The 16,324-nt window shown below is 50.0% G+C and overlaps 2 protein-coding genes and 1 long non-coding RNA gene across 9 annotated transcripts in view; 2 read left to right on the top strand and 1 right to left on the bottom strand.

Moving 5' to 3' along the window:
• Usp36 (ubiquitin specific peptidase 36) overlaps positions 1-2,448 on the top strand; it is a 30,516-nt gene extending 28,068 nt beyond the window's left edge. For all 5 annotated transcript variants that reach the window (XM_060386308.1, XM_060386306.1, XM_021640008.2 and 2 more), the window contains one exon: positions 525-2,448. The gene's annotated coding sequence lies outside the window, so the exon portion shown is untranslated. The remainder of the gene's footprint in view (positions 1-524) is intronic.
• A 7,713-nt stretch (positions 2,449-10,161) lies between these two features.
• Positions 10,162-12,243, bottom strand: LOC110550578 (uncharacterized). Of its 3 annotated transcripts, none has more exons than XR_009592685.1 (3): positions 12,108-12,243; positions 11,094-11,191; positions 10,162-10,402 (listed from the first exon to the last, which is right to left on the bottom strand). It is a non-coding gene; the product is annotated as an uncharacterized LOC110550578 (long non-coding RNA). The 3 variants fall into 3 exon arrangements; XR_002476531.2 differs by having other exon boundaries at positions 10,163-10,389; XR_009592686.1 differs by lacking the exon at positions 12,108-12,243 and adding an exon at positions 11,519-12,101 and having other exon boundaries at positions 10,163-10,389.
• A 205-nt stretch (positions 12,244-12,448) lies between these two features.
• Cyth1 (cytohesin 1) overlaps positions 12,449-16,324 on the top strand; it is an 80,244-nt gene continuing 76,368 nt past the window's right edge. Inside the window, exon 1 of the mRNA XM_021640058.2 lies at positions 12,449-12,601. Within this exon, the coding sequence (XP_021495733.1) occupies positions 12,580-12,601 (22 nt within the window). The 5' untranslated portion in view covers positions 12,449-12,579. The remainder of the gene's footprint in view (positions 12,602-16,324) is intronic.

A 16,324-nucleotide genomic window follows, 5' to 3' on the forward strand; every position in this document is an offset into this window, starting at 1 on the left:
TATCTGAGACCCCCCAGACTGGGAGTGGAAGTCCCTCCTGCTCTCTCTCTGCCCAGTCATTGGCTGTTCAGTTTCTTTATTAACCAATCAAAGATAATTGGGGAGTAATTTTTACACAACATTGAGACCAGAATTTCTTCATAGAAATGCCCATATGCAGACAGATCTGGGACACAGAAATCAGCATCTGAACATATCATGCACAAGAAGATCTCCCAGCATTGATTTGTGGGTTTGTCTTGTGTGGCTGTGGTGTGTATATGTTATATATCTGTCCATAGTGTCCATGTCTAATATGTATGTGGCATGTGTGTATGGTGTCTGTGAACATTGCTATATGTGTTGTCTGGTGTGTGTTTGTGGTGTATGTGATGTATGTGTGTTTGGTGTCTTGTGTGACTGGTGCAAGAGTTTTTGGGGTGTGTGTGTATCTCGTGTCTGGCATGTACTAGTTATTTGTAGGTGTGACTATGTCTTAAAGGGTCTGTGGCTCTAAGAGTTGTCATGGTCTCTTTTCTCACCAGTCTCACCAGGAAGACCAGTGTGCCTGTGCCACAGCATCCCAGAGCTGTCCACTTGGATCTGAGGCGTGACCTTGTACAGACTCCTGCCCTGTGAGCCTGCCATGTGGAGGCTCCTGGTCCCCCTGTTTACAGATAGCCAGCGCAGCAGCCCTGGCGCTTCAGCTCAGGGCATCTGGTGGTTTCGTAACGAACCTCACAAGAGAAAGCCTGACCTGCGGAGACATCCTCCGGTAGACCCTGGGGTCCAGGCAGGAAGACCACCTGTTCTGGTCTGGGTCTGTCAGAGACAAGGGACCGAGGCCAGCATCTCCGAGCACGTCCTTCACTCAGAATGGTGGCATGGTGGTGGTGTCTCTTCTGGAGACCTCCTCTGCTCTCCGAAGCTGGAGCTATCCTGTGGCTCTCCCCTCAGAGGGGCCTCTGTGTGACTGACTGTCAGCCGCAACAAGGAGTAACCCTGGTGACTGCACTGCCCCCACCTCCAACCCCGAGTGCTTCTCCTCCTAGAAAGCAGCAGCTGCTGGGGCTGGGGGAGCCATGAAATGTGTGCCAGCCCCTCTGCCTCTAGGGCTGCCATCCCTGCCTGGGAGACTTTTCTGAGCTTCTACATTTGCCATAACCTGTGGGTCTCTGTCAAGGTGGTGGTCTCTGGAGACGAATCCTCCATTATTTTACTACTTATGATAAAGCGTTTATTTTTGACCAGGCCTGTGGCTACCAGTAGCCATATGTTCACCTGATATGCAAATACTGGCTGCATTTGCTCATTTTTGTGAGTGCTTTGAAATCGATAATGATTGCCTTCCCTGTCTTGCTCAAGCTGTCCCTGCGACTTAGGGTTTAATAAATAAGACTTCTCTGTGAGGGCAGTATTTCAGTATTCTCAGTGAGGGAAGACGGCACCCAGGAGGTGGAAGGTGCCGGAAGGTTCTTGGTTCCTAGTAGGCTGTTTGGGGATGCCCTCTCAGTCTGGGCCCCTGGGGAGGGGTGGGGGCTGCCTTGTCAGTTCCATGTGTAGCATTTTGCTCAATTGCCAGCTCAGGGCCTCACTTGCTGCAGATGTGGAAAAAAAGTTGTTGCCTCCTTGGCACGGAGGTAAGGTCATGTTTCTATGTGGATGTTTCCTTCCTGTTTGTTTCTTTCCCTTTAGAAATAAAGGGAGGAACAGCAGTTCCATGGTGGGCCTGCTGGGTGAGTCTTCCAGCTGAATGTGCTCTGTCTCTGTGTGGGTGGGGGATCTCATGTCCAGGAGCACTGTGGGCTCCATGTATTGTCTTGCAGGGAGTCAGGCCCCTTCATGGGCAGGGATTGTCATTTCTCTTGAGGTGTGTCATTGCTTCCTATAGCAGCTGCTTCTGGGGCAGTAGATGTCTTCCTTTTCCTGTGACGTTCTCTAGTTGAAAGGTGTAGCTCTGTCAGTACAGAACTGACCTGTCTCCGCGTTTCCTCTAGATGGGTTCCTTCTTTTGTCTGCTAGATTATACATTGTGAAGTCTCTTCCAGGGGAGTGACCCGCTGCCTCTTGGGCAGTCCCAGCGCCCGCCTGCCATCCTGATCTGGCAGCGAGTTGCTGTCAGTGAGGACAAGTCCTTTCCTTAGACGCAGTTAGAAGCAGGCCTGGGGCATAGTGCGTTCTTGGTGAGGTAATAACTAAAGCTTTTCTGAAAGTGGTCACTTTGTTGGATCAGATCAAATCAGTTTGCACTTGGCAGGAGAGGTGGTTTAGGCCCACTTGCAGAGGGCCAGCTCCCTGGTGCCTCTGTTCTCGCTCACCTGCCTGTTGTTAGGGGCTGTTACATCCTACATTCTTGTGTGGCTGCATCTGTATGTGTAGGGGATCCCCATTCTCTTCCACTTCCTCTTCAGGGCCCCCAGATATTGCCAAGATTTTGGTGCAATAAAGTAATGCAATTTTTTGAGAGTCCTTTCTGTGTCTGCCTTTTTCTTTCCTTTTTAAAAAGGTGCATCCCAGCAATGGCCAGGCTGCCTCCCCAGGTCAGGGGGACTGTTTTCATGCTGTGCTCTCAGGTGACATCCACAGCGGGGCTGGGGAGCACCATTGCTCGAACCTAAAAGTAAGGGCCATTTTGAACAATGTACTGAGATCCCGTCTCAAATTTTTATTTTTAAATAAAAGGTTTAAAGAGGTTTATTTAAACTTATCTCATAGCTGTATTTGTTTAAAGGTTCTGTAAACCTTGGGGGTGATTTGAAATGCATACTGGATTGCACAGACCCAAATCAGGCTTACTCCACCAAGCAGAGCTGCTCTGTTTTACTCAGGGTGTGAGGTTGCCTCGTGGATGGCGGGATGAGGATTGGGATCTGAATTTGACTTACATACTGGTGGAGAACTGTCAACATCTGTTGTCAGACACAGACATAAAGAACATTAGGCAAACTGTAGAAGTGCACCAGAGTTCTACTGTGGGGCCAGTTAGTTTATTGGGTTCACCTGCGGAACGTGAGTGACTCCAAGGCAGAAGACTGCAGGCCTGGATGATGGCTTCCGGCCCCCCTGCAGACCCTCTACGGCCTACGTACTCCAGCAACCCCTGAAACCACAAGTCCATGTGCAGTTATGGCAAAATGCCATGCAGCCTGGTAGGCACAGGGGCAGGTAATGGGCATAGGTGAGAATCGGCGATGCCCCATGGGGGGCCCACCAGTGGGGTCGTCAGCTGCCACTGACCGGTTTTGAGGGTCTTGTACCCCAGCTCTAACAGTGGCTGTTATGTTCTAAGGATGCTGCCGTACCATGCAGTTCACATCAGCAGTCTCCCTTCTGACCTGGTGGTGGCACAGCATGCCAGCGGCTTGCCCAGCCGTAGGTTGAAGGCATAGTGACAATACACTTGTGTTTTGTGTGGGCTTGGGGTTTCCTCATTGACACAGGACTTTGTTAAGTGTGTATGGAAATGGCCACGTCCATCTCGACCTCAGTGGTTTTGCTCAGCAGAGCATCTGTCCCGGAAGTTGGGAACAGATAGGTCTTTCTGAGGGTGCCTATGGTGGGAGGTTCCAGTTAGAAAGCCGCCCTTCTGAATCCATGGCTCAGGTCTGGACAGGTCCTGGGCAACTTCTGATATAGTGGCTTTAGGGACTTCAGAAAGCTCCTGGTCTGCCAGGTACAGGGAGTTTGGTCTTTGGCGTAATCTTCTCAGCTATTTATCCAGACAAGATAAGGACAGACAAGTGTGTGTGAGATGAGGCCAGTGCTGGCCACAAAGCAGAGGAACCAGGCTGCCCAGGCAGTGGTCAGTAGCCTGACACTGCTGAGCAACAGTGGTGATGAAGGTGCTAGAACCACCTTTTTAGTGCCACTTTTACAAATCCTGGCTGGCTCTGGTATATCCAGTCTACCGGAAGTCAAGCAGATAACTTGCTGGCAACAGGGGGTTCTAGTCTATGGTGGATGGAGAAAGGTGTGGCCAGTTCTACTGGAAATGCCCGGGAAAAGGGTAGTGTGAGTGTTGACATGAGGTCAGCCTGGGCTCCTGGGATCACTCCAGGCAGTGATAAAGGTGACCTAGGCAGGCAGGACTGGCTAACCTGGTCTGACTGGCCTCTGACACCCAAGTTGACAGTGTCTGCACCTGGGAAGGGATGGGGTATGAAGGATGGCCAGGCCTGTGAGAGGCCTAGAAGGCTCCCAGGCGAGAGACCCACATACGGTACTCATTACTTGTGACGAAGTGCTGACAACAGTGACTTAAGAAAGGGTTTGACACTGTTTGAGCTTACAGTTCAGCCTGACAGGGAATGGTGGTGACAGGAGCATGCATGAGGCAGCTGGTCATGCTGTATCTCCACTCAGGAAACAGAAATGCCAGGGCTCAACTGGCAGTTTCTTTTTATACAACCCAGGGCCTCAGCCTTTGGAATATTGCTTCCCACAGGGTGGACCATCTCACCTCAGTAAACCTGTCGCTGTCACTGGCCTGCCTGCATATGTGTCTCCTGGTTGATTTTGGATCCTGTCAGGCTGGCAGTATTAACCACTGCATGGGTGACATGGTATGGGCACCATGGTTCTCCAGCCTCTCTCTGCAAGTGCCATGGTCTGCAGCCATAAGAAGAGGTGCCTCTCTGGGATGGGTTAGGCCCCTGCTTTGTCTCCCATCCAGGAGTGGACCTTGCTCCCGTCATGCCCTGCCCGCCTCCCGGCTCTCTCCTATGCTCAGAAGACCCCGTCTCACGGTCTCATACTCTCTTCCACACCCAGCTCCCTTGACCATCTAGTAAGCCTCAGCTTCTTCCTCTGTGTTCCCCTCTTTTTTCTGCTTTGCCCTCCTCACTCCGTTTGTGGCCCCATTCACTTCCCGGCTGTGGTGTGTGTCTGCCCCAGGCTTTTCTCAGGATCTCCTGTCATTCCCAGTTCCTCTCATCCACCATTCAGGGAGAGCCAGTGGGCACTCATACAGATCTCACACCACTGGGGTGGCTCCCTGGGACACCCTGCTGGCAGGTGTGTGGTCCCCTTTAATTGTGTGTGCTCTGCCTCGGACCACAGTCCCTGACTTCAGCCAGGCGCCTCAGGTCAGGGGCCAGCTCCTCAGCTGACCAGCCAGAGACAAGTTGCTTAGGCCCGATGCTCTCCAAAGAGAGCTGCTTCACCTGGTTCCAGCTTTGCCGAGGTTAAGGTCAGGTTCAGCTGGGGGAGGGGTCTTTTGTTTTCTTTTGAGACAAGGTTTCTCTGTGTAGCTCTGGAACTCACTCTGCATGTAGACCAGACTGCCCTAGAACTCAGAGATCTGCCTGCCTCTGCCTCCCTGGTACTGGGTTAAAGATGTGTGCCACAACACCATCTCTCCTGCCCCTCATGACTGTGTCTTCAAATGAATCTAAACCTTCATCACTCCGTGCTAAAAGGGAACATTGTTAAAATAGACCTTGCATGGTTTGGCTTCTGTTTTTTAATTACAAGTATTTATTTTGTGGGGTGCAGACACACACCACAGGGCACTCATCAAGGTCAGACGGCGTGTGGGAGTCAGTTCTTTCCTTCCGTGGGTTCAGGGTGGAACTCGGCCGCCTCACCCCTACATATGATCCTTTTGTTCATATGATATTAGAAGCAATCCCTTTAAGGGAATGCCCGCACACCTTGATGAGTGAGCCTGGCACTTTCTGTCATATGTGGTTGCAGTTAAGTTGTTCCCGTTGTCAGGGACAGGTTTACTGTCTTTAGCCAGGACCTAGCTGGTAAGATTTGTTCACCGAGGGAACTGGAAAAGCTAGTGGAAGAAGCATGACTGTGAACGTGCTCTACGCTGCTCAGGAAACAGGCAGCCCTTCCCCCAGCACCAACGCACTCTTGCAGAGCCAGGGCTCCAGTGCCTCTTTCACCCATTTGGCTTTCCTGTGCCTTCCCAGGGCCCCACCCCGGCCTCTTTGTCTTTCTCACACTTGAAAACATTTTGGTGAAATCAAGCTGGAAGCAGAGCAGTAATTCTTCTCTCTGAAGTGAACGCCCCAACATACGTGGCACGCGGCCAGCTGCCTTCTGGGGGGCACAGGGACAGTTGGTGACAGCTGGATACAATCAAGTTCCATTACAAACACATTTTAAGTGCCATTCACACACAGGAGAAACTGCACACTTTAGCAAAATAAAATCTGGGGTTTTCAAGGCAAGACAATGCCCAACTGGGCCTGCGCAGCCTTTTCATGTATGAGCACCTCTTCTGAGGCCCACAACTGGCATGTGCAGCCCACAGTGGCTCCTGGCTAAGCTTTGGGGTCCCTAGTCCTGAGTGAGAGGCCTGTTCACACATCCCACCAAGGTGGGAGAGGCCAAAGGCTGGCCTCCAGGAAAGCTTACCTTGCCTCAGCTCAGGCACTTCCTTGAGTCTCAGGGAGCATGAAGGACCCCTGACAGGGTCAGGCACAGCACTTGTTCGTTTGATTATGAAGCAGGTGTCTTGATGGAGTCTCAGGCCTTGCCAGCCCTCTCCAAAACCTCTGGCAGTCCATCTTGGGCTGCTGCCCAGTAGGCAAAGGTTGGTCACACTTGTGTGAATGTAGCCATCTGGCTTCCTCATCTGCCTCCACTGGCACCTGCGCTCACGTGCCTGAACCTCCACACACACACATAAAAATTAAAAATTGACATTTGAAAAGATGGAATAATTCATCTGTGTGCACGGATGTGTATGCCTGCATGAGTACATGTACCAAGTGTGTATAGGAGTCTGGGTCAGAGTCATTGGAACTAGAGTTACAGGCAGTTATGCACAGCCCAATGTGGATGCTGGGACCTGAACTTGGTTCCCCTGGATGGAAGAGCAGCAAGTGCTCCTAACCGCTGAGCCATGTTGCCAGCTCCCAAATAAATGTTAAAACCACAGAAACACAGGGAGCATGCCTAAAACTGGACGGCTTAAAACAATGGGAATGTGTTCTCCGGTTCTGAAGGGCAGGTGTGGACCTGCAGCGATGCCTTCTCTCCGGAGTTGCTGGGGGAGGATCCTTTCAGCCTCTTCCGGTTGTCCCACGTGATCCTCCGGCTGGCGTCACCCAGGCCTCTGTACCTCTTCACACGCTTCTCTCGACTGCCTGTGACGCACAGTCCCGGAGGACTAGGGTTCACTCTAATGGCCTTCTCTTGATCACATCTACCAAGCCATGGCCACGTAGAAAGGCTCTACCAGGGAGCCCACAGGGCAGGACCTAGCAGAAACTCTGCTCATGCGCAGCTGTGACCCCACTGTGCGCTTAGAAGGAACCTATGTGGAATGATTGGCTGTATGCGAGCAAATGTTGTGTATGTGTATTTTGATGAAGGATGTCCGATTGCTATTTTGTTTTTTATTTTTTTTCCACTTCCTACAGCTTAGAAATCATCTGCTATCACTAAACAGAAATCTGCCCCAATCCTTTTTTTATATGTAAACATAGTAAAGCCACTTAATGCTCTTACACATAGAAAATGTTATTTAATGTGCATATGTGTGTGCCGGAGTACACCATATGCATACAGGTGTCAAAAGAGGGTGTCAGATCTCCTTAATCTAGCATAACAGGCAGCTGTGGACTGCTGATGTAGGTGCTGAGAACTGAACCTGGTTCCTCTACAAAGGCAGTGAGTGCTCTTGACAGCTAACCATTTTCCCAACCCACTTCTTTGCTATTCAAATCAAAGAAACAAACCCCAACACTACCACAAGAATATTTTGGGCTATTGTTGCTAAGTAAATTATTTCTCAACTCTATTTTTTGAAATTATAATGAAAGGCGGAGGTTGATGGAAGGGTGGTAGACTGTATACTTTTAAAAATTATCAGCTAGTAGCTTCAAATCTTCAGGTCTGTGTATATAGCCTGGAATAACTGCAGAAACCAGGAACGTAAAAAGGGGGTGATTGAGGGGTGCGGTGGGAAAGGAACAATAGGGGAATACCAGGGTACTCGTGACATGAAGGAGGAAATAGGAAAAATGGAGGTTTCTAATCAGAGACAGGGGAAATACAGAAGAAAGATGGAGAAGGGTAAAATAACAGTAAGGATGTCTGAAGAAGTCATAAGGCCTACTACTGCTACTAACTTATACATATAAGTCAGTGTATAGTTTCAATAAAATCTCCCATCTGGGCTGACAATTCTCCCCCTCTGAAAGCCATAGACTAACAAAAGAAAAGAAAATCAGGCATAAGACGTTGAGTTTTGAGTTGCCATGGTTGTCCAAGAGGCTGCCAAAACATTCTAGGCAGTTAATCTTAGCTACCCGCCCCCAAGATAGTAAGTCCCTGAAGAAATCACACACTTCAGACCCCAGAGGCCCAAGGCTGGAACCAACCTCAAAGCCACCTCAAGGATGAGCTTTCAGAGTACCGGAAAGCACCGTGCAAGCTTCCAAAGGAGAAGAACAACCAACAGTCCTACCTACCTATGACACCTATGAACCACAACACGACCAGTATGGCAGATGAACCAAGAGTGCAGTAGTAGCACAAATGTTGGTGGTGACCAAATGCTCTAATCAGACTTGATACAAGAGGAAATCATGCCTGAAACTAAAAACCAAGTCCCCAGTGCTTGTGAAGTCATGCATCTTAGAGGAGAACCCACAATTGTCACTTTACTAAACCAGCATAATTCCTAACTACATTCTACATCTTTTTAAAAATGTATATGGGTGTTCTATCTGCACATATGCCTGCATGACAGAAGAGGGCATCAGATCTCACTATAGATGGCTGTGAGCCACCATGTGGTTGCTGGGAATTGAACTCAGGACCTTTGAAAGAGCAGACAGTGCTCTTAACTGTTGAGTCATCTTTCCAGCCCTCTAATTACATTCTAAACAGTTGTCCTTATATCCACAGGTAAGTGTAGTTCTTATTTCTAATCAGGGATATGAGTTTTGGTTTTCCTTGCAACAGATGGAGACCATTACAGAAAACCACAACTGATCAAAATGTAGAGTTGTGGAGCCCAGGCCCAGCTGATAATCAGAAATCCTACACCTGAGCCTCAGGAAAGAGCAGGTGGAAAGATCACCAAGACCCAGAAGACTGGGGAGTTTGCTGTAAGATTGTGTCCCCTAGAAAGGTCAGAATTTAATCTATGAAGCCTCACCAACACAAATGTCTAAACACAACCCAATCAAGGACACCACCAATTGATGGGAGAAGGAAAGCTCAGAAGGCCTCAACCCTAGTGAAGGAAATTACAGGTAATTAAGGATTGCTGAAAATGGGACAGAGTCTTCTCAGGAGAAGAGCACATTTACTGGTTGTCCAATACCAAATGGTCAGCCCTAAAAACACACAGACAAGTAACTATGCAGAACGAGCAGGTTGTTTTTATATAGTTAGGAACAGAAACACACACACGTAAGAACAAAAGGGTCATGAATTTGAAAGAGAGCAATGGGGGAATACATGGGTGAATTTGGAGGGAAATGGGAAATGATTTAATAATATTAGAATCCTAAAAGATGTTTTTAAAAGAGTGACATTTCCAAGAGGGAGGCCTGTGGTAAGGATATATAGGGAAACAAGAGGGTGATATGGGTAAACTTTTTTTTGTTTTTGAGACAGGGTCTCTCTTTATAGTCTTGGCTGTCCTGGAACTCACTATGTAGACCAGGCTGGCCTTGAAATTCAGAGATCTTCCTGCTTCTGCCTCTTGAGTGTTGGGCTTAAAGGTGTGTGCCACCACCCCACCATGATAGATAAACTATATGTTTCTGGCTTTTCTTTTTGCTTTTGTTTTTCTAATGTTCCTAGCATAAGCAAATAAAGTCATCAGAGGCAGATACGGTGGGTGTCCTTATTGGGAGAATGAGATGAACAGGAACCAAAGGTGTGAATCACACGCCACCCAAATAGTGAACTACATGTGAAGGTTGCAGAAGATTTAAAAAGGGGGTGGGGGTGGGGATGGACCGGGGACAAGGACTTGAACCTGGGAAGAGTAAGGCAGGCACGCGAGAAGTCAGCATGGAAACTGGCAGAGTGAGTCGGATTTCTAGCAAACTACAGCGTTTTGTAGAAGCATATGGTAAAGTGTGAAAAGTGCTAAGCATTCTACAGACATACAAAGATGTGGACAGACACATTAAATGAAAACTTGTCAATTGGAACAACCAGCAAAGAGCACTCCATAGTGAGAGGTCGAAAGAGGCCAAACCTATTTTTTTTAATTAAATTTATTACTTTGTGTGTGGGCATTTTGTGCGCATGTGTGGCTGTACACCATATGCTTGTGGTGCCCTAGAAACCAGAAGAGGGCATTGGGTCCTCTGGAGCTAGAATTATGGACGGTTGTGAGCCACCATATGGTTGCTGGGAATCAAACGTGGGTCTTCTGCAAGAACAAGTGCTCTTATTGGCTGCACCATCTCTCCAGCCTCTTCAAACCTATTTTAATATTCTCAAAAAGAAAATAAAAAAAGAAAGAGATTTGTTTATTATTTTACGTGTGTTTGTCTGTCTGCATGTGTACCACACACTTACCCAGTGCCTTTGGGGGCCAGAAAAAAGGTATTCAGTCACCTGGAACCAGAGTTACTACAGTGGGCTGCCATGTGGGTGCTGGGCTCTGACCCTGGGGCCTCTGCCAGAACAGGAAGTGTTCTTAACTGCTGAGCCATTCTCCAACCCCATCTTTTTATTTTTGTTGCTATTTATTTTGTGTACGGAAGTGTACCCATCTCGGGCAGCTTCCAACCACCTATATCTCCAGCTCCAAGGAATCTGGTGCCCTCTTCTGAACTCCATGGATACCTTCACACACATATGCATACACACAGAAGCATTCACACACACACTTATGAAAGTCTTTAATATGCCCTGCCTTCTCCACCTCCCCTTTAATCTCTATCTCCGCCCCCGCCCCCATCCTTGCGGGGAAGTACGCACAGACTCACTTCAGCACAGCACAGGGCCAAGCATGAGGCAGTGCAGTGTGTGTGTGTTGGGGGTCTCAATGCAGTGAAGCGGCACAGAGATTTTGAGCAATTACAGAGTAGGCTGACACACCTAGAGGAGAAAGGAGGCCGTAGCAGAGAACATGGACTGGGAGAGAAGGACCCACAAGGAAAGACCCGACTCCCCTTCCTCACCTGTGGTTGGTCTCACCCCTTCATGCCCCTCAGAAGTCCAGAGGGTCCCACGAAGCTTTCTGAAGCTTTCCCGGCAGTAATTTGCAGAGAAGGGGGAGCTGCGGAGGGAGAAGGCTAGTTCTGGGGAGCTACCCTTCTGCAGTCTTTGTTTCAATGAGGAAGACGCACCCCCAAACTTCCCACTGTCTCCTTCAGTCCCTTTTTACATTCTTTTGACATACTTTGAGGTTCAGTCTATGTTGTCCTCCTGCCTCAGCTTCCAGGCAAGCTGGACTAATAGGCATGCAACAAGCATGTACCACTACTCAGGCCTTTCTGAATATTATTATTATTATTATTTTGAGGCAGGGTTTCTCTGTGTAGCCCTGGCTGTCCTGGATTTACTTTGTAGACCAGGCTGGCCTGGAACTCAAAGATCCACCTACCTTCTCGAGTGCTGGGATCACAGGCATGCGCCAGCTTACCGGCTGTGGAATTCTTTTTAAATGGCCATGCAGGGCCTTGATGGGGTAAGGAGTGTTTGCACGGTGTACTGGGGGACATCCTGGACAGGGACCACCACCTGGAGAGGCCCCGGCCCATGTCGCGACGTTCTCTGAGATGCAGCCTAGGGCTTCTCACATGCTAGGCAAGTGCTCTGTCACTGAGCCGCAGTCCCTACCCTAAGTGACACTTGTGTAGAGTTCACAGGGCAGGGTGTTCCCAAGGGCCTTTCCAGATCGTTAGCTGGTACTTCCCCTGATTAATTCTGAAGAGACCTCCTGCTGAATAAATGCCATAACCTTCACAGGAGCAGCCCCTGGCCAGCACTGCACAGGAGGATCAACTCGTCCTCACAGTACAGGCTAAAGAAAGCAGTGGAGCCTGAGTTGAGGATTCTAAGGGAGTGAAGCCTGCGGTCGTCCTCTGAAACTGGACCCAGGTCGGAAGTATAAGCAACGAACTCGGATAAGATTAGGTAACTTCCTCCTCGACAATCTGGAGTCCGAGGTGGATTCAGCTAGGGCCACCTACCCTTCCGTGGCACCCATGACCTTGGGCCTCTGTAATCACCGGGGTAGCTGGACTGTGGGCCAGGCCAGCACGTCCTGCCCGCGGCCTACGCACAATTGTGAAACTCGAAACCCGAAACTCTGCCCCGCCCCGTGGCGAGTAGGGGGTGGTAGGGGGCGGTACTTAAAGGCGAAGGCGTGGTTTGGGGCGGGGTCATACAGGCTGCGCGTGCGCAGATACCAGCCAAAGGCTGCAAGCTGTGGGGGGCGCTGAGAGGGCGTTTGCGCACGCGCGCTTTTGTTGTGGGCGGGACCTTGTACCGGGGGCGGGGTCTCGGGAGGCGCGTGCGCAGGCGTGTGCTGGGCAGTGCGGGCGCGGTGCGGGGGGCGGGGCTCCGGGGCTCAGAGCTTGTCTGAGGCAAGCTAGTGTCGGACGGGAATCGAGCTGTGGGAGGTCAGTGGCGGTCGTGGGGCCGGAGCCGGTCGCCGGCACCATGGAGGACGACGACAGCTATGGTGAGTGGGGCCGGTCCGCAGCCCCTTTCGCGCGCTTCCGCTGGCGCCCGGTGTCCCTGGGATGGGGCTCTGGGCGCGGGGCGCGGAGCTCTGGACGGCGGCAGTGCGAGGGCCCGGGGCTGACTTGCCAGGCGCTCACAGGCCTGAGGGTCGCCGGGGCTGAGGGTCACCTGGGCCTGAGGGTCGCCGGGAACTAACTGATGGTCATCCGGGCCTGAGGGTCGCCGGGAACTGAGTGTCACCTGGGCCTGAGGGTCGTCGAGGCTGAGGGTCACCAGGCCTGGGTGGTCGGGGGCAGGGGTCGCCGTGGCTGAGGGCACCCAGGGGGCCGGTGGTGTTAAACCGGGTCCGAAGGTCTTCGGGACCGGGGTTACTCGGGCCTGAGGGTCGCTGGGGCTGAAGGTTTTCGAGTCTGAAGATCCCCGGGAGGGCTGTCACCGAGGTTAGAGGGTCTTCGGGGCCGGGGTAACCGGAGCGATGAGGGTCGCCAGGATCATCAGGACGCAGAGGAGGCCCGGGGCGGCGAGGGGTGCCAGGGCCGGCTGACCGTGGTTGGAGTCTCTGAGAGTCGCCTGGAGTCGCCTGCTGCTTGTCACCCACTTGGCAGGCGCCGCGAGCAGCCACACGCCCGGCCTGCGTTCCCTAGGAGTTTCCGGCTCTCCGGGGTGTTAGAAGTTACGTGCCCCATCCAGTTCTTTGTTTGGAGATGAACACAGGTGGCCTGACCGGGGCCTTTGAGCCGGGGGACGTCGGCCAGGTTCATGCTACTATCGCATTGTGAATTAGCTCAGGTCCCCACGGCTGTCAGTTAGGACCTGAGCACACTTGGCAAGGAGTTTGAGCTGTTTGCCTGAAGGTAGACGGAGGGTAATGACACCAGTCCACAGCCTCCATCATGACAGAAGCGATTCAGATTCTCTGGCTAACCTTGGTGTTCGTAGTTAGCCAGGGCTCTGGTCCCTCAGATGGTCTGCAATCTCAGGAGTTGTAGAAGGTTATTTGGAATGCTTTACGTGGTTGTTAGTATTGTTTCCAAAGAGAATGGAAGAAAGAGTGGCAGGCAGAGCAAGTGGCGAACTTTTCTGGTTTGGCAGGGAAGTACAGATCAGGAACTTAGCATGCGTATGGGGTTTAATAGAACCAAATTCTAGTTTATTGCCTCACAGGCAGCATTGCCGCCTTATACTCTGCCAAGGAATATTAAAATGCCCAAAGGGAAGCATGTTAGGTCTTTGTAGGTAAGCCCTTAGAGAGCTCTGACCTGGTGAAGTCAGGAGGCTTGACTCTGGGCTTGGGATGTGTGGATGCTGTGTTTCCCCGAATGTTAGAGGTGTGTGCCTGTTCAGTGGAAGAAAGGCCAGCCAGCCTTTGCTGCCTTCCAGGTAAGAGCAATGTGTGCCTTCCTTTGTGATTGAAAAGCTATCACCTGCTGGCAGCCCCCCAAGAGATTGTTCAGCCTCTTTGGACCCTCTGGGTTTTCTTCTGCTGGAAACTTTCGCAGGCCTTACCCACTGGTCTTTTCTCTCCCTCCTGTCATTTGTTGCCCCTGGGTGCGGGGGTTCTGCCATGCTTTGTTCTTGCCCTTCCCTGGTGTTACTGCCTGCTGGATGAGGCAAGAGGCTACTGTTCTGCTTGGTTTTAATAGTGACTGCTTTGACTCAGGCATGATTTGTATTTGGAAGGGAAAATGGAAGCCGAGTGTTTTTTAGTTCCTGTTACTGCCGGGAATGGAGGACTCAAACACAAATTTACCTTATAGTTCTGGAGATCAGAAGTCCAAATTAGGTCACACTGGGCTGACACCAATATTTTGTTTGGGCATAATTCCTTGCAGAGGCAGGAGGGAAAAGTCAGCTTCTTTGCCTTTCTTAGCTCTTGAGGATGCTTGTTTCCCTGGGTCTTGAAAGCCGGTGAGTGGATAGCATTTCTCCACTTTGTCTGCTGGCTGTCCTTTCACGATGAGTGTCGTCACCAGGATAACCCAGGATAAGTCTTGTAGACATCCACAACTTCAGCCTGCCTTTTGTCATATGAGGACATACTTTTAAAGGTTTGAGGATTAGGGGGTTCACATCTTTAAGATATTTAAAATTATATTTATTTATTTATTGTGTGTGGAGGTCAGAGGGCATCTTACAGGAGTTGGTTCTCTGCTTCCACTCTGCCTGTCCTGGGAGAGGCAAACTCTCTCACTCTCCCAGATGTGGGCATATTTGCAAGCCATTGTTAGGAGAACTGCACAGGGTGATGAAAAGGAAATTTATTGTCCACTTTATAAGCTTTTACATCTTTTTATTTGGGAGGAGCTAGAGGGATTAAATACAATAAAATTCGTTGAGTATCATATAGTATAAAATGATCATGTGAAGGCTGAGAGTAGCTCGCTCTCTTTCTCTTCTTCTCTCCTTGCTTCCTCTCCTTGGCTTTCTTCCTCTCTCCTTCCATCCCCTCCTCGTGTCTTGTCTTCTCTCTTTGCCCCCTTCTCTTATTCTCCTCTGTACTTCTTGAATTGAGGGATCATTTCTCTGTGATGCCTGGAATAGCCTCAAACTCCTAGGTTTATGTGATCCTCCTGCCTCAGCCTTGTGAATAGCTGGCACAATAGGTGTGTTGCCTCCGTGTCCCTCTGTGTCTAGCCAAGCCTGCCAGTTTGGTTTGGAGTACAGAACTACCAGTTCCCCTTGGAGGATTTACTTGGACCAGTTTCCACATGTTAGGAGGAAACACTTGCTGAGGATTCATGAAGCATACAGGCATGCTCAGAACCTCTGTTGTTTTCTTCCACACAAACTTCTTAAGCCATAATATTTGGTTTTTAAACTAATAAGAGACTTTTCATGTGGCTTTGACAGTTTTACACACAAATGTTTTAGCCAGGTTTGCCCTGCATTTGCTCCTGTCTGCCTTTGTGTTGGCCTTGGGCCTTTATCACTGTTCTGTGGGGAAATGCATTTGGATTACAGAGCTATCTGTTTGGTATTAAAAATAAAACCTTTGGCACCCAACTCAGTTATAGTATGCTGAAGATGGAGCGTGCATACTTAGAGGGTCTTAGAGGGTTGCTGTTCAGTTATAGGGACTTTCAGAAGCAAACAGTGAGGACTTTCTTGACTGCAGGCCTTTAGTATTTCCTAGGCAGAGATCATTGGACAACTACACCTGTGTGGGCTGTGCCTTTCCTGGTTCTAAAAGGAACTCTGGGATGGCACCTTGGAGTTCTGCCAGACTGTACTGTTGGCTTCTGGCACAACTGTTTATGTTCAGGTGTAAAGTTAGGATTTATATGCACCTTGTTTGGGACACAGGCACTGGGCCTGACTGGAATCAGATAGGGTTCTGTGTAATACTGCACAGGGTTGTGAACATAGCCATGTGAGGCCTCCCCAGAGGCCTTTTTCACCCTGCTGCACAGTCATGGTCATCAAATCGGGGCTAATTCCTGGATTCTGTTAACTTTTTTAAAAAAGTTTTTGAAGCAAGGTCTCATGTAGGCCATGCTCACCACAGAGTCACTATGTCTCTCAGATGTCCGCCTCCTAAGTACTGGACTCCGAGGGTGCACATGCCCAGCTCAAACGCTGTCTTAAGGATCATGTCCATGTCCATCTAATTCTGTTTTTATTTTGTGAGTGTTTTGCCTTCATGTATATATGCATACTATGTGTGTGCCTGGTCAAAGGAAGCGTCAGGTCCCCTGGAACTAGAGTTACAGAGGGTTGTGAG

Source organism: Meriones unguiculatus, chromosome 7, assembly GCF_030254825.1.
Source record: "Meriones unguiculatus strain TT.TT164.6M chromosome 7, Bangor_MerUng_6.1, whole genome shotgun sequence".
In the NCBI taxonomy this organism is placed as follows: domain Eukaryota; kingdom Metazoa; phylum Chordata; class Mammalia; order Rodentia; family Muridae; genus Meriones; species Meriones unguiculatus.